Raw genomic sequence first — 23,683 nt, forward strand, 5'->3', positions numbered from 1 at the left:
GGAAGAAGTCATGGTGATTCTAGATAGACCTTTATTGTCCCACAGGGGGAAATTTGTTTTCACAGCTGTCACAAAGGCACACACGTATAACAGTATCAACACACTAAGCAAAACATTTGCATATTTCTGCTGGATGGAAGAATTATAGAGAGAAACTTAAGCATTAAGGAACAAAAAGTATTATTAGAAAATTAAGAGCTTTATAATTACATAAATATATATACACAAATCACAACTGATGCATAAATGTTCAAAAATTTCTATACTTTGTCTCTGATGTAGGTCATGTGTGTCCCCGTTTCTTGGACAGCACTGTGGTAGATCTACTTTTACTTTGTCGACAATAGTTACTATAGTTAAAGTGGTGTTGAAGAAATGAACATCATGAGCTTCTGTAACATGGGCCTGTCCACATCAGTCCTGCTGCGCCATGACTCAGAGGAACTGGGACATACATGACCCTACATCAGATACAATTTACACGATACAAGTTTTTTTATTTCATTGATTAAAAATCACTAAAACAAACGAAAAGGATTCTCACTCTTGACCGTTTTACTATCAAAAACATGAGTCCCAATCTAGGGTGGTGTAAAGGGGTGGAAGGTTAGGATAGGATCTAAGGACCCAGGGCTGTCAAGGGCCCACTAGGATCATGACACTTTTCAGCAGATAGACCTATATATGAAAAGGCTAACATGCTGTGGGCCCTAAATATAGCTAATTCTGATGTAATATTCAGTTATACTTATTTTACACCCCCTCCATTCATAACGGTTCGCCCCTCTATACTGTTGCGTGCCGACAGGCAACGTGATTCTCTGTTACTGCTCTTGCACAGCCAAATCACATCAGAAGTCAGGCAGGGCCTTGCGCCCCTAGTCCCAATTAACTCTTCCATCCAGCAGAAGTCTGAATTTCTGTCTAAAGCAGAATCTCCATGACTTCCTTCTTCACCTGTTGGTCTGTGACAGACTGAAGTGTCAGCTTTTTTACTGAAAACAAAGAGCAAATTGTATTAATGTCATGTTACTGTCACTCATGGAGTCTGACCTGAAGAGAGTCACCTCATAGTAACAGTGGTTGGTTGGAAACATATAGACACCCAATAGTGTCTAGTGAACACTGGGACATTTGCTGTGTAGTTTACGGGTGAAATTGTGGAACAGAGGGTTATGTTGTGGAGCCTCAAGGGTTAATGTGGCTGCAACAGAGGAAATGTAGCTAAATAATCTTGTATTCTATATGCTCTGTACCTTAGGAACATCATCATTTGCACTGTGTCCTTTAAAACTGTTTATCAATGTGGAAGAATAAAGGATGTTCCAAAGCATTTTAATATGAGTCCATGCCAAGGCTTCTTGTCTAAATGACTTTCAAACCACATTAACCCAATTTCCCCTTTGCCTTCTCATCTTGATAAGACACATAATCCTATCTGCATCTACAGTAAGTGCATTACAGTACAACTGGTCACACTGCTGTTCACACATACACATTATGTACAAGTTTAACTGCAATCAAATCTACATTGCAATATTGTAAATAGTATTTTTCCAAAAGCACTATGAGGACTTTTGGTTATATGTCATGCATGTGCATGTCATGCATATGTCATAATGTGTCCATGTTTGAAAAGTCTATATCAAGATAAATCATCACTTTTGTAACATCTATTTAATTGGCAGATACAATGAAAAACATTACTTAAATATTTCTAAAAACAGTTAATGCTGATTATTGAACACAGTTTTCTCTCCAATTTCCAGTTTCTTTCACAAAAAAACAAACATTTTGAGTTACATCTACGGCTCTTCGATTTTCGCCTCGACTGCGACCTCTATGTCGGGCTCTCTCTTGTCCTTCCTGCTTCCTGCCTGGGACTTCCTGCTTCCTGTTTTGGCGGTGGGCGTGCCATTGGCTTTAGCGCTAGCCGCTGCGTCGCTGGGCAGTGTTTGGAAGTGCTTCCTGGAGCCGAGCAGTGAAGGGTTGTTGACCAGCGTGAACACGAGCTGCCAACGTCTGCGGATCCGCCGGCTGAGGAGCGCCGCGTTAGGACGGTTCTCCTGCAGACCTGAGAGGGAGACAGGGCAGAAACCAAGACTGAACTTTGAATTGTTTGTTTGCAGCAAATGTCCTGGAGATTCCTAAAGCTGTGAATTCCTTCATAACCCCTGTCATGTATTTATTGGGCATTGATATTTATAATGTGCAAACAGAAAACTTCTGTGTCTATACTGAGGCCTGTGAAATGTAGCTCCTAACCTTCACCATGTGAAGGGCCCAAGCGAAAATGTATATTTTTTGGTCTGATACCAATAGATGGCCGATACATAGGTTGATATGATTAGTGATTTAATCTGATGTGTTTTATGCTTCCAAAAAGCCTACAGTGCATCCGGATAGTATTGACACCCCGACCCTTTTCCTACATTTTGTAATGCTACAGACTCATTCCGAAATTGATTAAATTTGTTGGCCTCATTGGTGGAACGCTGCAGAGTGTTACAGATGGCCAACCATCTCTGCAGCGTTCCACCTTAACGTCCTTTATGCTAGAGTGCTGCAGAGTAAAGTTCTCTCATTCCCTCAGAATAATGCTGGAGCTATGTCAGAGGGACCATCGGGTTCTTGGTCACCTTCTTCCTGATTGCTCCGTTTCCATTTGCGAATGATGGAGGTCACTGTGCTCTTCAGAACCTTCAATGCTGCAACAACTTCCCCAGATCTGAGCCTCGTTACAATCCAGTCTCAGTTCCATTGACTGCAGGGCTTAGTGACATGCTCTGTCAGCTGTGGGACATTATAGAGAGGTGCTCAATGACGGGAGCTCCTACACAGTACAGAAGATGACTCATTGAAGATGGACAACTCCGGTACGACCCACAGCCTACACAGATATATAGAGAGGTGTGTGTCTTTCCAAATCAAGTCCAGTCCATTTAAATTAACACAGGTGGACTCCAGGAGAGTTGTAGAAACATCTTAAGGAAGATCAGTGGAAAAAGGATGCACCTGAGGTAGGTAGGTACATGCAATTTTTCAGCGTTTTATCTTTCATAAATTAATAAATGAACCCATTTGGAATGAGGCTGTAACGAAACAAAATATGGGGAAAGTGTAGGGGTGTGAATACTTTCCGGATGCACTGTTTCCTTGCTTTGTTGCTGGTTAACAGAAACATGCTCATTAACCCAGTGCTCACCTTCCTCCCCCTGCTGGATCTTGTGTGTGACCCTCCCTCCCTCCATCATGAGGTCCAGCAGGGCTCCGCAGAAGGCCTTCATGACGGGATGGGTCTGGCTCACCTCCACCGCCAGGAACTGAATGTAGAAGTTGTACGCTGCGACACACAGAGCTGGATCAGAGGTCTTTCTCTCTCTTCGACAGCAACAACCGGCACACCAGCGGACAGATACCTGGGTCGTACGTTTCGGAGGAGCGGTGCAGCAGGCTGATGTCCGTGCGCCCCAAGTGGATGAAGTTAAACACTGCGGTGATGAGCATCCGCCACATTGCAACCAGCAAACCCAGCACCGAGTTCACCAGAAAGAGCAGGTACGTCAGCAGGAACAGGGAGTCCCTACGGAAACGAGAGAAGACTGAACCAGGGGCGAATGGCAAACACTCATCAGCCAGAACAGATGGGACTAAACTAGGACTGCAGGAGTGGTGGGCGACCGCAGCATGACTGAGTACTCAACCACGTTTCACTCTAAAAGACCATTGTACCTGTTGTCCAAGTCTCTGGTCCCGGACTCTTTTTTGACGAACGCAAACTTGGCCACGACGTGTTGAAGAATGGTCACCAGGATGAGAGTCACCCACGCGGGCCTGCAAAGAGATGAATTTGTGAGGTTTAGAGGGAGCACTAAAATCTGCCTAAAGTCCATGTTTAGTGACGAGCATGACCGCAACGCCCAACCAGAATCTGAAATGAAAGAAGGCCGTACCAGGACTGAGCGGCGACCTGGAACACGATGATGTTCCTGCCGTGGAAAACCGGGATGATGACCATGAAAACCAGGAAGAGGAAACAGATGAAGAACACCACGGTCTGAATCACCATCCCTGAAAAACAAAGGATAGAACCAAATATTAGCATGAGCGCACCAAGGTAAACTGGGACTGAGCGTGGTTAAAACACGACTGTTGGAGCTCGATGTAGTGAGTTCAGGATAAAGAGAATTCAAGAGTTGAGACCACTCTGGCTGCCTAAATTAAAGTCATTGGTGTATCAAGTATTGTTACCTTATCGACGTCAGACTGTGACATAGAGCAGCTGAAACATGTGGACTTTAACATCTCTAGTGTCTGACTAAAAGAACATTTACGAGAAGGTTTATTGGCAAGTTGGCACAAGGTTCCTGCACTTGAAGCTGGATCAGGGTCGAGCAGGGTAGATCTCCATGGAAACATGCCCTTAGCTCATAACTTAGATAAGAAGAGGGCTCTTAAACCAATCAGAGGAGCAAATCTACCCAAGCCCTGGGAGTGAGGAGCAGAGAGGGAAGAGGAGAGCACCTCGAGCAGCGGTGACAGACGTCCTTTATTTGAAAGCGCACATGGAATTATATACAACATCGTGTTGTAACTTTTAGTACAGCACATTCGTCATGAGTTTAGAGATAGACTGTGTTTGTGTCTCTTCCCTGATTGGCCACTTGGCGCTGATTCCTCCTGTTTCGCATGAACGCCTCACAGAAACCCAGAGTTAGCTAAACCGACTGATAACACGCTCTGTAGAAGCACTTAGACAAACCCTGAAGCTCCATGTCTGGGTTTGTCGACCCAGGTCAAGGGAACTAGTCCAAGACGAGTTCAACCAGCTTTGTAGTGTAGTATAGCCCTCCGGCCAGCAGCGGTTGTAGCCGAAAGTGTGGTCTGGTCCGTGAATATTAAAAGACCGGTCCGGACCATTACGGACCATGACCTCTAGGGGCGCTGTGCACTGGTCCGAGTGGTCCCTGATGGTCCCTGAGATGGTCTCTAGGTCCCTCGAATGGTCTTTGGGCTGAATTAATGGTCCTGTGTATTATGTGTGGCAGGAGTGGAGTCCTAATAGGTCTATATCAATATTTCTCATTCATATTGAGTAAAACCAACGATTTGATTTGGGAAGATTTTTTATTTGAAAATCATATTCTTTATCCGGATGGTTTTCGACATAATCTGTTTCAAACATTGCTCTATATTCATTCCAACCAACTGAAATACGCAAATTTGCGACATTAATGATCTTTTTTTTAATTGTAGCCTACTCATTACGATTATAGACCCCATCTACTGACATTCTCTAATTCACCGTAGATATTACGTGGTCTAACGGGTTACGTGCATGACTGCGATGTCAAGGGTTTGAGGTTCGAAAATGACTTGAAGTGTTATTTTTGGTTTCAAAACACAGAAGATGATTTTTTGCTGTTTGGTAATTAGCCTAAACTCATATAAAGTTAATACACTGAATAGTATTTGCTCCCATTTTATAAGTCCCTACTAATAGATCAGTAGTTATCATACTAAACAGGTTAATTCACTGTTCTCTTACCTCTGGACATTGGACTGGACTCTGCACTAGAGAATTACAGGAGTCACCTTTGGGGATGCTGTTCACTAGTCCGCCAGTGGTTTGTAACAGACAGTGGTCCTTGGGCCCATGCAAGAATCAGGGACCACTGGTCCGAGTGGTCCGGACCACTGGTCCGAGTGGTCCGGACCAGTCAGGGACCGGTCCCTGAGATGGTCCTTGGTCTGAGTCAATGGTACCTGTGGCCTGTGACTGGTTTCTGCTTCATACAAGCATAAGGGACCACTGGTCCGAGTGGTCCGGACCACTGGTCCAAGTGGTCCGGACCAGTCAGGGACCGGTCCCTGAGATGGTCCTTGGTCTGAATCAATGGTAGAATGGTAGCCTACATGTTACTTATGACTGGTTTCTGCTTCATACAGGCATCACTGGTCCGAGCGGTCCCTGACTGGTCCGGACCATTCGGACCAGTCAGGGACCGGTCCCTGACATGGTGCTGCTGTACACGTGGATCACGTGGGTGCTGCTCTGCTCAGCGAAGCTCAGGCCAATTTGCGCTAATAACATATAACAATAATAAAATGATTCAAGAACTTGTAAAGCCACCACTCGGTTCATTACATAAATCCATGTGTTCTGGGGCTGCGGAACTATCGCAAATACTCCTGCTCGTAGGGCTCCATAGGTAGAGCGCCGGGCTTACGTGTACAAGGTCGGTGGATCGATCCTGTCCCCACCTCTATTTTTTTTTTTTTTTTTGACGGGGAACCCGCTGGGAAAAACATTAATGCTGATCCGTATATTCAGTTTATTTGGACATTTTAAAAACTGTACAGTTATCAATGGTGCTAAGAATCATTATCATAAACCGTAAAATGTGTTTTGAAACCAAAAATAACACTTCAAGTCATTTTCGAACCTCGGACCATTGACATCGCAGTCATGCACGTAACCCGTTAGGCCACGTAATATCTACGATGAATTAGAGAATGTCAGTACATGGTGTCTATAATCGTAATGAGTAGGCTACAATTAAAAAAAAGATCATTAATGTCGCAAATTTGCGTATTTCAGTTGGTTGGAATGAATATAGAGCAATGTTTGAAACAGATTATGTCGAAAACCATCCGGAAAAAGAATATGATTTTCAAATAAAAAATCTTCCCAAAACAAATCGTTGGTTTTCCTCAATATGAATGAGAAATATTGATATAGACCTATTAGGACTCCACTCCTGCCACACATAATACACAGGACCATTAATTCAGCCCAAAGACCATTCGAGGGACCTAGAGACCATCTCAGGGACCATCAGGGACCACTCGGACCAGTGCACAGCGCCCCTAGAGGTCATGGTCCGTAATGGTCCGGACCGGTCTTTTAATATTCACGGACCAGACCACACTTTCGGCTACAACCCCCTCTCCCTCCGGCCTGGTTTAGTCAGGAAGCCTCATTGATTCTCCATTTGAATCTTACTCCGTGTGCAGTTCCTCACCCAGACTGTAGAGGGCGGCCTGATACCCCACCAGCCCCATCCAGCAGACCACGCCCCCTTGGCTGGGCTCCAGAGCTCGGTGGCGGCTGTAGAGGCGACACACGTCCCCGCGGTACAAGCCTCGGAGGTTAGACCTGCACATGTGCATAACATGACACAGAATGCAGGCGAGCGCAGGTGTGACTTACTCCACAGAAAGAGAGTGGGTCTCACCTGTGCAGCACCATGGACTTCATGAGCATGAGCAGACTGACCACGATGGACAGGGTCATGGCACACAGGTAACACACTGCAACAGAGACACAGGCACAATGTTCAGACTCTACAGCAGGGGTTTCTCATTTGTGATCGGTCTAGTTCTGGCCGGACTTGGAAGGTCGAATATATAAAGTGCACACAGAATCATGGCTCCTGCTCTGTCTGAGGCTGAAACCTCGTACTAAACAGAAATGCACCTTCCAGAAGCCACGTGTAGAAGATGAGGATCTGCACCGTCTCCTGACGGTCGTCGGAGAGCGTGATCCCGAAACCCATCAGTAGGTAGAACATGTTCTCATCGATGCCCGCTCTCACGATGTGCAGTGTGGGCACCACCAGGACGATCAGCAGCAGCGAGGTCTGCGTACAACAGCCACTCATTTATTATTGTTTTCCCTTTCATTGAAAAAGAGAGAGGAATGTGCGCTTTAATCAGGATGGGATGCACCGCAGCGTTTTGCAACAGTGGTTTGTTCTTTCCTGGCACTTGCTCAGAGAAAAGAAAAGGCTCCATCTCCTTTTTGGAAACATTTAGAAAGATGTAACACTAGGCAAAATGAAGCAGGCTTCGAAGTGTGTTTCAAGCAGAAGTACGTGATTCATGAACCAGAAGATCATGTGATCGAAGCCTTGGTTTATGGAAGTTATCCATGACTTTCCATCACTTATTTGTGGGCCTGAAACTTTAAAAGGAAGTTCTCATTACTTCAAAACGTTTGCACATACTATATTTCAACTTAGGCACCGGGAAATAAAGAAAATAACTTTATTTTATTAATTGCATGGTTTGTGATGCTTCATTTTGCTTAGTAAAATGTAACTCAGATGGACAGAGAGGGGAAAATAATGTAAAAACTTCCATAGCAGGCTGGAGCATTTTCTCTTAAAGACACTTGAGATGCAAACCTGCGGAGGGCGCTCCTTCTGAGACTCACGTGGTAAATGCAGACGAAGGAGACAAACGCACCAACAGCCAACTTCAGAGGGAACCGGAACACTGACCAAAGACACACGCAGAAATAACAAATCAATAATGCATACACAAGAGTCAGAAATACATGGCACTGATGAAAAACCTCAGAGGAAACATGCACAGTGAGCAGAGATGTGTGCATTATACTTATTTATGTACTTTTTTTAATCATTTGTATTTTATTCAAACATGTTAAAATACAAAAAAGGAAAACTTTTTTTTTTTTTATGTCTAATATGTTCGGCAATATCTCCATCAAATGGTTGTGAGCCTCACCTTTCTCTGGGACGTAGATGTAGCTCTTGGGGACGTCCAGGATCCTCCGCATCAGACTGGGCTTCTCCGACACCGACGAGCTGCGCATTTCACATGACATTCACACAAACTGGCTTTCTTAGTTGTAAATGCTGCTGCAGGTGAATGCTGGATACCTGACGGAGGCCTTCTTCTTCAGCAGCTCCTTCACGTACTCCGTGTAGTAGCTGCTGTCCAGGTCCTGTGCGGACAAACGCCACATTTACCCTTAAAATGTATCATCATTTAGACTTTTTGCTGTTGTTTGGTTTGTTACTAAGGAATCCCACAGAGTCCACGGCTCAGTATTAAAGGCTCAGTTTGAACAATGGACTTCTGTGACGTGTGTAATCCTCAGATAAAGCTCTAATACGGAGCACACACTGTATAGTGCTGCAAATACTGAGTCAAGAGTCTGCTGTTAATAACTACATGTCTCGAATTCATTATGCCATACATTTACACCAAAGTGTAACTATTATGGTGGTACATATGGAGGAGAGTAAATCAAACCTGCAAACTTTTTAGGAGAAAAGTTCCTTCAGGAAGACTATTAACCCCTTAACTCCCACCTGAACGGATCCCATTTTCTCCAGTTTGGCTTTACCCTAATCAAAAAGCTTCTTGGGGAAAGAAGCACCAAAACAGCCACAAAAAATGAGAAGAAAACAAGGATGTAAACGCAACAAAAAGTGACAAAAATTCAACAAAAATGTGACAAAAACTCAACCAAAAAGTGACAAAAATTCAACAAAAATGTGACAAAAACTCAACCAAAAAGTGACAAAAATCCGACAAAATGTGATAAAAACTCAACAAAAAAGTGACAAAACAACAAAAAAATGACAAAAAGGCCGGGTGGTAAGTGGTTAAAGGCCCTATACCTTGTTTTGTATACAAACATGAACAAGGAAGTGAATGCTTTTTCATGCCTTGCAGAAACCATGTATAATGTAAAGACAGAAGTCCAGCCAGGGACTGAGGAGGATTAGCCCCGGTGTCACATATGTACAATCACATTGTCCATGGCAAATACGAGAATAAGAAGCTACTTGGTAAGTTAGTAAAAGACTCAGGCCTTGTCTGTGTGTAGAGACTGACTGTTTGAAAGTACAGACCTGGTCGTTGTCTGGGCCTTTGATGAAGAGCAGGAGGAAACGCACACAGATGAAGAGCAGACAGAAGAGCTGCGGCAGCGTGGCCAGCAGTGAGTAGAACTTATACAACTGGAATCACAAAACAGTTCCCGTTACCAATCATATAATCATCATCAATGATAACCCACGCAGGCCAACCCACTACCGCTGCCTTTTGGACAATTGGCTAAGCGCACCTGCAATGTTTTACTTCATTCAGTCAGAGCTCATTTTGGCACTATTTGCTGTAGCTGGCGCTCCTTATTTTTCCCACACCTGGTAAACGCCTGCTTTGATATCTCTTCTAAAGCAGGACTTTGTAAAGAAAAGGAAAACCGTTTATTCTGACTGGCATGAACGCAGTTAAATGGGAAATGGGAGAAATACAGCAAATGTATTCTTCACTCATGATTTACATCACCATGTGGACCAGAAAGCATCTGCAGTTGAGCTCTTCGCCGCTCAAGGCATCACAGTGAAACGCTCTGAGCCAATGACCCGCTTTGAGACACCAAACCGGTAACAAAAGTAATATTTGTCCTAATGTCCCTCCCTTTGCTGATCTCAGACACTAATCAGAATCCTTCAGGGACAAATTTCCCTCTCGCTTTGCACTTTTCCCTCACTTTGCAGTCACAGATTATCACTTTAATATAATCAATGATAATGTCAATGATAGAACTTACTGATCAGCATCACCACTAATGTCAGAACTAAAACTGGACTAAACCCTAACCCGTTGGTACCTCTGGCGTCTTGGGGCAGTCAATCTTCTGCCACAGCAGCACCGAGCCGTGGCCGAAGGCGAGCAGCGTGCCCAGCAGGTGCCCGGAGCGCAGCTGGAGGGTGGAGCAGAGCAGCAGCGGGTAGTACAGCACAGGGAAGTAGAACAGAGACACAATCTTCAGGTACTCTGCCGAGAGACAAGAGAGCACACACGGGGTCAAACGGAGCTTCAAGTACAGTCCCAGAAACTTCGACTCTCGCTCCATGTCCCACGTTTGAATGAGTCTTACCTTTGAGGTGTGGAGGCGTGTTCTTTACGAAGGGCAGAGGGTCCGGGGCGATCAGACTCACCGCCGTTTTACTGAAGATCAGTCCGAACACGGCCAGGACCAGGGACTTGTCCTGCGTCTGGTCCAGGAAGTTCACGGGGCTGTAGGGGAGACCATGCAGGCGGTGGGTATGGGCCAGCTCATTCGGACAGCACAATTGTCAGACATAGTGGTTCACAGAGTTGGCGGTAAACGACAGAATACACACGGACCTGAAGATGGATGAGGCGCCGCGTGCGAAGCCCTGGCACAGTCTGTTCTTTCTGCTGAGAACGGCCAGCACCAACAGCGCCACCACCTGGATACAAACACGTCATGCTCAAAGGTCAATTGTTCCCATAAGTAATGTTGGCTTTTTTTCTTACCCAACTCGATCTGATGACAATCAAACCTGACCCACCCCAACTGAAAAAATGAGTGTCAATTTCCGGACCTGAACTCCCACACTTTAAAAGCCACTCTGCAGCTGCTGTCACTCAAATCTCCTCAGCATAGTAGTTACCTTATTTAACGTTGCAAAATGGAGTTTATCAAGATACAATTTAGTTTTATTGACCTTTTATAGTGTTAAATCTTGCTATAAGGTATCTATAAGGTTCTTTATCCTTCATAGTATTAGAGGTTCCAAATCTTTTACTTCGAGCCACAAGAACAGAATTATGGTCTAATAACACGGTGATAGTGAGTGATTTTGCTGTACCTTTACATATTTTTTTTTTTTCAGGTGTTGACCTGCTGCGTCTTGCCTTCAGTGCTTTCATAACTTTGCTAATGCATTCCTAACATCGTAATTCTCCAAAAACTTGAATGACAAACATGGCTGGACAGTCCAGCCATGTTTTCTCAGTGGGCCGACGTACTTTTGGGCCGGTCAGACCACTACACCACACTGGCCCACAATAGAAATGGTAAGATCTACTGACGTTCAGATCATTATGAAGTTACACAACATAACCACAGTTGTATCTTTTATACCCCTGTGTTGGCACTTCCTTGAGTTATGGTTTCCAGATAAGTTTATATATAATGAGCAATGGGCCAATCACAATGACATTACTCCTGCCCCTCACATCATATTTGTCAATATAAATGAGAAGAGTTTATTGTAGCACCCTCCAGGACCCACTCACTGAACCTCAGACCTCTATTTTTATACAGAATAGACAAATATGTCTGTATTCTAGAGGCAAATTAGAATAGTATATACACTTCTTAGTATATGCACTTCTTCTCATATACTAAGAAGTGCATGTTGGGAATTGGGGGACCCTTTTGGGACTTCTATTCTCACTCCACACCTCCCAAACTCTGCGGTGAGTTTACCATTTCATTACTGAGATCTACAGTGGGATCATTTGGTTGGTTTTGTGAAGTTTATTTGTCTCGCAGTCACAAGAAGAATCTCCTTAACTGAACGCACATTTGAAGATTGTTTAGTAATTTTACAAATGTTGCAGCAAGTTGTAAACGACAGTACTACAGTTATGAGTGCTGTGAGGTGTCAGCAGAAACCACACACAGTGACTGTCCTCGGTTTTGTAGCTTTTACCGTTTTAGTTCATTTTGCTAATGGCCTAGACCATTGCTTTGAATATGACGGACTTTTTTAGAGGGCCAGTCCTGACCCAAAAGTCCCGGGATGATTTATTCAGCCAGTCCAGCTCTGTTGGTTACTCACGGAGATGGAGAGGATGGCGATGTTGAAGATCATCTCATCTGCCACAGGGTCACATGGAAGGATCACCCTGAGGAGCAGAGGGAAAATGCCAGAAACCGTCACAAACCCAGCCCCAGAAAGAACCCTATTATACATATTTTTGGGGGAAGTGTTTGAGCGGTTAGCCCTCACAGCAAAACGGTCCCAGGTTCGATTCCCATGCCACGTGCTGGGTCTCTCTGTGTGGAGATTGAGTTTGTTTCTTTGAGTCTTTAGAAGCTCTCCGGTCTTCCCTAACACTAAAAACATGTACAATAGGTCTCGCATTAGCTTGACTCTCCTTATATTTCTGATTGCGTGAGTTGAATGTCCCAGTGTGGCTGGGCCGAGATTTTAGTTTAAATTTTGTCAATAAATCAACCTCTGGCTCCATGTCTATTCTGAAAAACAGATTCTGAATCCCAGTGGGACTTTGGCTAAAGGCCCTTTACCTGACTTTCTTTTATTACAACAATGAAAAAAGGAGCAAACTCATTCATTCCATTCCTTTCTCACTGAGAATTTACACCAAGAGTCTGACTGCGCTTGTTTTTGTGCCACGTTTGCTTTTGCTCATTTGCAGAACAAATAGCTTGTGCAAAAATGGATCGGCAGCACAGTCATTTGTACATTTTTTTTTACTCATACAGCAGTCTCTCGTTTACATCTCAGATTTGCAGCCCTAGTACTGTGATACTGGTGATGTCAAATGGAAAATTTGATGCAACATGCCCACAAAATAGAATATTTTATATTTCAGCGTCGCTATTTAGCACCTGCCTTGATAAATGACCCCCATGTGTGCACAGCTGGTGTCTGTCAAACTCCAAACATTCTCTCTGAGTACTTCTTTTGTACTTCTACTTGAGTCATTGTTTGGGTCATTACTTTAAAGCAATACTAAGTAATGTGTTTACCATCAGTGTTGGGGGTAATTACAAAAGTATTTGGAATTACCCCGTATTACAAAAGTAAATAGCTTTTTTCAGATTTTTTTAAAGAATACAACATATTACTGAGACAAAATCCGGGAATATAATAGTCATTACAATTCAAGTAACTCAAGTTACAAGTGCACTGTAATGTATGAATGAAAAAATGCCAAACTCCCCTCAAACAACATACAACACGTAGTTGTATGTTGTTTGAGGGTTTGTTTGAGTTGGACACTGGTGTATTAGATCTGCATTTATAAAACACAAGAGAAAGGGGAAAGCGAAGGAAAAAGAAATCTCCTACTGCACGTTTGCTCGTGGCATTTTTACTATTTTCAGTTTACATTTTGCCAAAAGTAACTCAAAAGTAACTCAAAGTAGTGTAACTCAGCTAAATCTTTTAAACAGTAATATGTTATACACACTTATTACATTTTTAAAGCTGTAATAAGTAATAGAAAAAATATATTACAATTTTGAAGTAACTTGCCCAATACTGTTTTTCTCTAAAAAAAAATCCTTTTCGTAGTCCCTCTGGGGGTAATACAAGTGTTAATGGGATGTTTGGGGGGTCTTTCATCTCCCCCTGGTGTCTCTGGCCAGAAAACCACAATTGCAACTTGACTGCCGTCACTTTAAACAGTATTTACAGCCAAGCTTGAGTGAAAAAAATATTTCCATTGTGTAATTGGATGTACAATAATATCCCTCTGTCCCTTTGTCTTTTCTGTCAGTGTAACATTTACTCTCCAAGTCAATTAAGAAGTTCAAAAACAGGCTACGACACCTGCAGTTGCGCTTCTCGCCTTTAGGGGCAAGAGTTACTTAGTGCTGCTTTAACTTGCACTTGAGTCACATTATTTTAAAGTAATGTTACTATTACATGGGTAAATATTTGAGTTCTCCACAGAGATGACTTTAGAAGTCGTCCTTTAAAAGAGTCGTCCTTTTTCAGAGTCACAGTAACGCTTATAAAAACCTGTCCACAAGCTTCAATCTAGGAATATGTTTCCATGGATCATCTTTTTTTCCTCTGCAGAAGAAGACAAAACAAACTTGAAAACTGAGCAGGTATATGGCCCTGAAATAGTGATGGAATAAGTTCATATCAATGGGAGGGCCCCGTGTGCCCTGTGGGTCAATCTCAGGGTCTTCTTGTTGTGAGGTGAGAGTGCTAACCACTGTGCCACCGTGAACATTTACTTGTCAGTGTGTGATCTGTTCGACACTGAGATCAAGAAAAAGGTCAAAACGTCCCGATATAGACGGCGGGCGATAAAGCGACTCACTCCTTGGGCGGCTTGGTGGGCTCGGCGTTGTTGGAGTACCAGTCCGGGTACTCATAGTAGGCATAGTCCAAGGGCTCGGACTGCTGCGCGCTGTGGTTCATCCTGGAGCCGCTCCGGTCCCGTCCGTCCGTCGGTGTGGTCAGGTCCAGAGGAAGTCTCGGACTGTGCCGGTCTCTCTCTCAGAGCGCCCACATTCCTGCTCAAAGCTGATTAACTGCAGCTCAACGTCTTTCCAACAAGACTGTGGTATTTGGAAGAAAAAAACACAATACATAAAATAAGGTGAAAGTGATTATTGGCGCAAACTTTGGAAAACGTGTGATTTTTCTATGTGGGAATAAGGCATTGTTTGTGTAAAAACGATCCATTTCTGCTTATGTGGAGGGACAAATCAGATTTATGCAGGTTTATTATGTTATTAACATGGTAGTGGTGCCGTGGTGGTAATTTGTACTTGGTTCCATTCCTTTAGTAAAATATTACTCCAATAAAAATAAAAGTTGCTTTGTCAGATGTTCAGTATTAATGCTTCATGTGTATGTGACACGCTAGACACAATTTATGCCAAAACATAGTTAATACAATTATATCATCAGAAGATTTTGCTTCAATTTTTTAGCCACTTTTCTTTTAATTGTGATGTTTATTGTTTTACTTTCTTCTTGGATACTGACAGGAAGTGACATACGTAGAGGTAAACATAGAAATCACAGAAATGCCGTAAGCTATCTGAGCCTGCTCCTACTAAAGCGCACATTTTGTTAGCGGTCGAGTTAGCATTTAGCTCAGCACTTTGAGACACTAATTTGTATTCAAAGTAAAATCTCAAAGGTCTGTAGTAGTTGTAGTTGTAGTCATTCATTGCGATGTTTGATGGCTAATGCTAACGGCTAAAGGAAAAATACATTGAGCAGGCTAAAAAAGCTTCTCGAACTAGCCGACTTGCTAACTCTCCGCATACGTTAGGCACAGGAAGTATTGTGGCAAAGTGGGCGTGTATGTTGTTGTATGACCCGCAAGCAAACATTCACTTCACCGTTCATAATACTTTATATACGTAGTACTTTAATTGATCTTGTTAGTGGCTCAGTCTTTGGTCCATGGGTCTCAGCTCTGGGGTTTGCGCTAAAGCGGCCATTCTCCACGACTCGATCAGCTGAAATCAGTTTATTTATGAGGTGGAAATACCTCTTTGCATTTTACAAAACAAAAACAAAGTTATTTGACTTATGTTCTACTAAAACAATGTTTAGCTATATTAGTTTGACCAATAAATGAGCCTGACCAGGTGAAATGTGTGCTTTATGGAGATGGAACGTTGAGTCATCAGTTCTGCAAAAAAATATGTTGTGTGGAAAAGTCTAGAGATATCAGGATACATGTGGACATGGCCTAAATGTAATTGCTTGTTAGCAAGTATAAAGTACAAGGTTATAGACACATTTCATTTCACAACTTAAGGTTCACATTTCGGGTCACTTTCACAGATATGCAACAAAACCTCGTCTGCAAGTTCATGAAACTGATAGAAAACGCTTTATAATTAGGTGCACTGTTTTCCCCACAGATGTCTGAACTAGGACAAAACTAATTTTATTCCACTTCCACAAGACTAGATAAATCTGGTATAGGGCCTTAAGTTCAGCACAAGTAAATGTGTTTTGTCACTGACCCCCCTGGTTTCTGGATTTCTTCTTTAATATAAACTAGGGGGAGTTGAAGTTGAAATGTCCCCATTTAAAAACGACCTTTTTAAACGCGTCGGTCCGGTTTTCGCGGTTTCATGTCGAGGATTACTCGCGTCACGCACAGAGCAAGCGGCCGCTGTTTCACAAGCTGATAATCCTGAACTCTCGCACACACAGAGGCCCTTTGTGTCCGAGCAAATTAAACCGCTCAGAAATGTGAGAGACACACGTGAACCCAACCCACAATCTCCTCACTGAGGGGCAGGACAGAAACTGTGACGTGATCAGAAACAACATTTGTGTCGAGAACTTCTAACTTTCACTTCATTTGAAAAATAAAAACAGTCTTGATCAAAAGTTTAAGACCAATTGAAAAATGGCACCAAAAAAAACACTTTTTGCATGGTCTATCGATCTCACGCACCATCCGTCCCTCACTCGTGAACAAGACCCCGAGATACTTGAACTCCTCCACTTGAGGTAAGGACTCCCCACCAACCTGTAGAGGGGAAACCACCTTTTTCCGGTGGAGAACCATGGCCTCAGATTTGGAGGTGCTGATCCCCATCCCGGCCGCTACACACTCGGCTGCAAACCGCCCCAGAGCGTGCTGAAGGTCCTGGTTCGTTGAAGCCAACAGAACAACATCATCTGCAAACAGCAGAGATGAGATCGATAGACGGATCGGTGCAGCGTCAGCAGTGATGCGGTCGCTGTATCGGTCTGTCGTGGTGAAGAGGGAGCTGAGTCGGGGCAAAGCTCTCGATTTACCGGTCGATCTATGTTCCCACCCTCACCTATGGTCATGAGATTTGGGTAATGACCGAAAGGACAAGATCGCGAATACAAGCGGCCGAAATGAGTTTCCTTCGCAGGGTGGCTGGGCGCACCCTTCGAGATCAGGTGAGGAGCTCAGTTACCCGGGAGGAGCGCGGAGTAGAGTCGCTGCTCCTTCACGTCGAAAGGAGCCAGCTGAGGTGGCTAGGGCATCTGTTTCGGATGCCTCCTGGTCGCCTCCCGCGGGAGGTGTTCCAGGCATGTCCTAGTGGGACAAGGCCTCGTGGAAGACCCAGGACACGGTGGTGGGACTATGTCTCCGAGCTGGCCTGGTGTCGCCTCGGGGTCCCCCCAGAACAGCTGGAGGAGGTGTGTGTGGATTGGTGAAGTTTGGGCATCTCTGCTGAGACTGCTGCCCCCGCGACCCGGCCCCGGATAAAGCGGAAGAAAATTTATTGCATTTATTGCAATAACTTTTTGCATGGTTGGATCATCAACCTAAATGAAGTCGTTACTGCAGCCCAATCAGAGGTGTCTGTGACTAAAGGCCTTCAGAAACAAAAACGTCTCCAAAGGCCTCGTCTCCTTGAGCCTCAGAACCGTCCGTTTGGACTTTGGAGAGAGACCAGACATAGGACACTGAAAGGTGAAGAAAGTTTTATTCTCTGATGTAAACCTGGATGGTCCTTTCCATCGTCACTGACATCACAAGCAGATCAATCTGAGATGTTTTCTACGCGCCACAGAGAGGGGGCGCCATAATGACCGTCAGTGGAACAATGGAGCTTCAGGTAGTGCAGGGCAAAGGTCAGACGAATTCTGTGCAGATGTTACAGGGAGCATCCTTCAGACTGAGGCCTCGTCTGTGAGAACTTATTAGGCTCAAGGATCCTCCAGCCAATCAGATCCCCCGGCTCAGCGCTGGTGTCTTTTTTGGGGGGTTTTCCACTTGACTTTTTTGTTCCATAACAAACCCCAGTGGTCAGCGTCTGGCTATAGGAATATACTGGGAGAGGCCAAATGCTAACAACATCTTTGGTCGTTGTGTGTGACTGAGCGCACGCACAAAGACCAGACAGGTACGTATCTACTCGTCTAAACTCAGGTAAGAACATATCTCAGTACGGAAAAACGCTGGCCTGTTCCTTTAAAGGCCCTGCACTGGATTTTTTTGTTCATTGTGCTTTTTGCAGGAATTTGGTGATAATCTCACACAGAACTTTATCACTATCTCACACTTTGTTGTGAAGAACACCCACAGGAGAAGATTCACAGATGACTCAAAGATGCGTGAGTAGCTTCAAGCACAGCTCCAGGTTTTTTTTTTGAGGAAAGAACAACATTGTAGCATGATAAAAATACATGACAGTGACTCGATTTGAAATGTTTTGCTGCACTGAAGTCGTCCAAGAGGTGATCACGTTTTCCTGTGGGGCATGGACATTTTTTACAGTCACAATCCAGAAAGCGTAGGAGCCTGTGATTGAAACAACAAGGAAATGACATCAGGTACAGAGTGAAGAGCTCATGGCCACAAGAGGGCGGCCTTTCTCCGGTTTCTCCCCAGAGCATTGGGCTCATGTCGAACAAATGAAAGAAGACACTTTTCAATTGAGCTTTATTCGACAAGTTTTGACAATAATCCCAGAGGCAGAACAAACAAAAGTCACGACAAAAAAGGAGCTAAATCTTGTGTCTAAATATGTATTTTTCTGTGCAGGTCCCCGGGACACGGGTACGAGCTAATGGAGGTTGTAACGGGTCAGTTTTTGAGGCGAGCTCCTCCGTGGGCGTGTTCTTGACGCTCCTGTGGTCTTCCTGGTCACGCTCCCGGAGGTTGTGGAAGGTGGTGGCTCAGTTTTTGAACATGTCGCAGAGGAGCTTCTCCATGGGCGTGTTGCCGATGGTCCGGTGGAAGAAGAGCAGCTCGATCCGCTCCGAGCTCACGAAGCGCAGAGACGGCAGCAGCAGCAGCAGCTTTCCAAACCTGCAAACAGATTAGTAGTAGTAGTACCTGGCCGGCTGGTTTGAATAGTGTGAGCGGTCGTGTTGTCCCAGCAGTAGTAGTTTTAGTAGTAGTAGTAGTAGTAGTAGTAGTAGTAGTAGTAGTAGTAGTAGTAGTACCTGGCCGGCTGGCTTGGATAGTGTGAGCGGTCGTGTTGTCCCAGCATGACTTGGCTCTGGTCCTGGAGGTTCTCCACCTGCTCTGGGTCCTTCAGGCCTCGAGTCTCTGAGGAGGAAACACACAGACATTTAGAACGTTTGTGCTGTTGTGTTGGATTATTGTGCAATATTTTTGGGCCTACATCCATTCTCTTTATTTTCATTAAAAAAATATACATTTGCACTGAAGAAAATTGCCTTCTTTCATGTTATTTCAGGTTAATAGAAGCAGCAGCAAGTCAAATGTAATTTTAATGACATTTGAATGCCAAAATATGATATTTTTAATGCCACAAACACTGAAAAAAGGTGCATACTACATTATTCAAGACATTTCCTCAAACACAGGAAAGAGAAAGGGACAAAACGGGAAACTTTTGAGTGAAAGAAAATGTGGTAAATTTCAGCCAAAGCTACAGCTGAATATGTTTCAGAAGGTCACTTTGGTATATTCGATGAACTTATACAGTAAAACTACTTGAGCAATGTCATCATTTTCAAGAAATTTGGATTTAATTCCAGTTTGAGTTCATTTTAATGCTTTTTAATGACATTTAAGGCCTGGATTTTGACACAATTGTTTTAATGACTTTGAATGCTTTTTTAAAAACCCTGTTATTGATATTGAAGTACTTTAAAGGTTAAGACTTTGTTCTAGGCCTGACACAATAATAGACTTTGGAGTCATATACTGAGGCAGGAAACTGTCACCAACATCACTGAAGAGCTTTTAATACTGCGGGAAAAGCGTGTGACTCAAAGGAAGTTGAAACAAACGGACCTGGTTTGAAGAGCACGGTGGCTTTGAGGCAGGCGAACTCCGTGGGGTCCACGCCCAGAGCTTTGAAGCGGGTGTAGGCCTCCTGCAGCAGCCGCAGGTCCAGGGCCCCGAAGCCCCCCTTCCCCTGGGAGCCGCACAGCTCCGGCACGGCCAGCAGGGGGCAGGAGTCTAGAGGAAGAGACCACTGGATGGCACAGAGGAGGAAGAGCTCGCTCCAGGCCTCCTCCAGCAGGATCACCTGAGGAACAACAGGAGAGAAATGTCTTGAAAGTTCTGTTTGAGGCATAAAAAAGGCAACAACAAGAAAGAAATTCCGTTGCGATTTCAGACCAAATCCCAAGTCAACTAAACATCATCAAAAAACCTCCGTAAAGGCAGCTGCAGCGTCCGGTCAGTACCTGGTCTCTGAAGGGCAGGTTGGAGAACACGGGCAGGTTCTTGGCCCACTTGACGGACATGAAGAGCAGCCGGGCCGAGGTCTCGTAGATGTTCTCGGAGCTGGAGGGGTACAGCGACAGCGGGTACTCGGTGGAGCGCTCCGGCTCGTTACTCGTCACGTCGATGTTCTCGTCCACTGGAACAACACACGGACAGTCAATATTCATCTGTATCGCTCAGAGCACTCATATAGAGATATATAATGTGTTGTTCATATCCTGATCTCTTATTATGTCAGTGCCCTCTGCTGGACACGTGTGGAACTCTTTCCTTTTTTACATTTTATTTAATGCCCCCTAGTGGCTAGAATGGGCAGTCTGGTTATTAAAAAAAAAATCATAACTACACACAGGAATGGGCTAGAGACATACTTTTTTTTTATCAAATACTCTGGTTATGCTCTACAGGGCAGGGGCTGGATTAAAATCATCTCACGGCCCGGATCACCCCTAGCACCCCCTTAGTGGGCAAGTTTGCTTTGACGGAGGGACGATTTTCTTCATTGTAAACAGACCAAGGGCCGGGCCTGCCAATAGTAACCCAAAATAAAGCACCATTTTCTACAAATATTAGGGCTGGGTACCATTAAACGATACCAGTCTGGTATCGGGAAAAATGACAGGTTCTACTAGTATCTGATGCAGATAGAAAAACCCCCAACAAAAAAACAGTTTTGATGCTGTTGGTCCAGGAACAGCATTAAAGGAACTGACTTGGTTGTTTCAGCTCAAATAAAATTATTTGCTTTCCCCATTTTTTAAATTTCTTGCCCAATGTTTGCCCCATTTCTCTCAATCTTTTTTTTCCTTGCCTAATTATCTTTCTCCCCCCCTCATTTTTGGCATTTTTTAAATAATAAGATTTTTCATATTTCCCCAATTTATTCCCTATTTTTCCACCATTTCCACCCACATTTTTTAATGCAATATTTCCTTATTTTTAGCCACATTTTCCCCAAATTATTCCACATTTTTCCCACATTTCTTGACATTGAAGATGAACCCGATAGTGTAAATATTTTAGTATCGACAAAGTTGAACGGTACCCAGCCCTATACATGATCTCATTGGGTGTTCTATTTGGACATTTTGAAAGAATTCGGACATTTTGAAAGAATTCGGCCGTGAGCAGTATAGAAATCATCTATCTGTTCCCACAAATGCGTCTGATTAAATTGAACATCCTATCCCCATATAACATACTGGTGAAGCCAGGCGCAATACTAAAGTATGGTGAGGTATGTTTAATCCGCTTCATGCCCTTGATAACATTTCCGTGGTTTCTTTATCATGAACATATTATTAGTAACGTGGAGTGAGTCAGGAGCAGCGGCCCCTAACCCTGTGGAGGTCCTCCGTCTTACCGTCCTCGGGCTCCAGTTTGGCGCAGGTCTCGGCCGTCATGAGGCTGGCCATGAAGCGGTGGCCGTTCTGCGGGCTCAGGCTGCGCTGGGACGAGGAGGACGAGGAGCTTATGGAGGAGGTGATGTGCGGCCACGTGATGACGGAGGAGGAGGCGGCCGACGACGAGCAGGACGTGGAGCAGGAGGTGACGTCGCGGGTGGTGGCCAGGTGCTCCTTGTCCGGGTCCAGGTCGATGGAGTCCAGCCGCACCTGGGCTGTGGAGCGCGGCTGACGCTCGTTCTGGACCGCTGTGGCGCAGACACCCCGGGTTAGAAATGACTAAAACTACAGATGCTGCTAATGTAAGGTAGGATGAGAGGTTTGAAGTGCTTTTCCACGTACCGTCCTTGTTCATTCCCGCCTGCAGACACTTCTTCAGTCGACAGGCCTGGCACTGGTTCCTGTGGGCTTTGTCCACGGGGCACATCCCGGTCCCAGCCTGGCACCTGCGGGACAGAGCAAGACATTTGACAAAGCTCCATATCAGGGGCCGGGGTTGCAGAGGCAGCAGTCTGAGCAGAGATGTCCAGACTTCCTACTCCCCAGACACTTCCACCAGCTCTGCCGGGCCACAGAGACATTATGTCCCCTCAGTGTGTCGAGGGTCAGGGGTTCCCAAAGTAGAGGCCGCGAGATGGTCTCAAGATAGCATTGAATTTGAGTTGAAATGTTTTGCATCGGAATTACGACAAATGTTCATTACATTTAACAGTGGCGGGTTCCGAATTGGTGCCACTTGGTTCAGAAGGACCTTTGTTTATGAGAGATCAACAGGCCCGGTTGGAATCATGAGACTGTCCTTCCGTGGACTACCTGCAGGAGGACGTTTGCCCCACAACCGGCAACGGACAAGTGGAAGAAGATGGATGGATGGATGGATGGATGGATGGATGGATGGGTGGATGGGTGTGTTCTAAATTGTTGAACTGACAATTTTGGGTTTTGGAACTTAGAAAAACACAGTGGATGTTTTCTGGTCCATACTGTGACGATGTACACCATAAATGATAAACAAATGTTCGAGTTTTCAGACAGAATGAAGCAGCTCTGAAGCTCTGAATCGTTCCGAGACTTTTTGCTGGTAAAGCCTTGAAGCGTCACAAGGCTTCACTCGCCCATCACTGTAAAGAACCATAATCCAGGCCTAGACTCGGCCGTATCCCTGTCCCTAACCCTAATTTGTTGGGTTAGGGACAGGGACTTGAACTGAAAATCGCGTCCTGCCGTTTAAGGCGGGGCGGCTGCTGACCTGTAGATGAGCCTCCGTCGGACGCTGCGTTTGAAGAAGCCGCTGCAGCCGTTGCAGGCGTAGATCCCGTAGTGTTTCCCGCTGCTGCTGTCGCCGCACACTCTGCAGACCAGGACCGGACTCACCGACTTCCCGGGACCTGGGGCCAGAACCAGAACCATCAGACCACAGCACGACTCACATTACACCTTATTTGAAATGCAACAACATTCTGAATAACAACATAAAGAGAAGAAAATAACCAAGACAAATTTTAAAAATGAAGCAAAACAAAAAGAAAACAAAAAGGCGATAGCCATGATAATAATAATAAAAAAAGAAATAGCAAGAAGAACCAAAAAAAAGCTGCTCTCAAATACTCCACTTTGCCGGACTGGAATAATTGCATTCCCACATTGTATCGCTAGATGCACCATCTTCAAACAACGAGCAAACATTTCACTGCAGATGAGCTCTGCACCTCCCTCACCTCTCAGGACACCCTCCACCACCTCATTCACCTCACAGGACACCCCCCACCACC

At 44.6% G+C, this 23,683-nt stretch overlaps 2 protein-coding genes across 2 annotated transcripts; both read right to left on the bottom strand.

The window, feature by feature from the left end:
• Positions 1–1,681: 1,681 nt before the first annotated feature.
• Positions 1,682–14,810, bottom strand: LOC306962223 (receptor for retinol uptake stra6-like). Its single transcript, XM_079555310.1, has 17 exons — positions 14,662–14,810; positions 12,420–12,486; positions 10,954–11,039; positions 10,703–10,842; positions 10,433–10,599; positions 9,669–9,776; positions 8,688–8,752; positions 8,533–8,612; positions 8,219–8,280; positions 7,481–7,643; positions 7,239–7,314; positions 7,026–7,159; positions 3,954–4,071; positions 3,733–3,834; positions 3,420–3,583; positions 3,206–3,343; positions 1,682–2,074 (listed from the first exon to the last, which is right to left on the bottom strand). Exons 1-17 carry the CDS (start codon positions 14,760–14,762, stop codon positions 1,806–1,808), a joined length of 2,040 nt encoding a protein of 679 aa, XP_079411436.1. The 5' UTR covers positions 14,763–14,810; the 3' UTR covers positions 1,682–1,805.
• A 4,170-nt stretch (positions 14,811–18,980) lies between these two features.
• Positions 18,981–23,321, bottom strand: LOC306962325 (photoreceptor-specific nuclear receptor-like; the record flags this gene model as incomplete). The annotated part of the gene is made up of 7 exons (XM_079555445.1): positions 18,981–19,113; positions 19,251–19,356; positions 20,071–20,308; positions 20,469–20,644; positions 21,872–22,159; positions 22,254–22,357; positions 23,161–23,321. 7 exons carry the CDS (start codon positions 23,319–23,321, stop codon positions 18,981–18,983), a joined length of 1,206 nt encoding a protein of 401 aa, XP_079411571.1.
• Positions 23,322–23,683: the final 362 nt, after the last annotated feature.

The sequence above is a fragment of the Gobius niger genome, assembly GCF_951799975.1.
Source record: "Gobius niger genome assembly, chromosome: 4".
Lineage (NCBI taxonomy): Eukaryota > Metazoa > Chordata > Actinopteri > Gobiiformes > Gobiidae > Gobius > Gobius niger.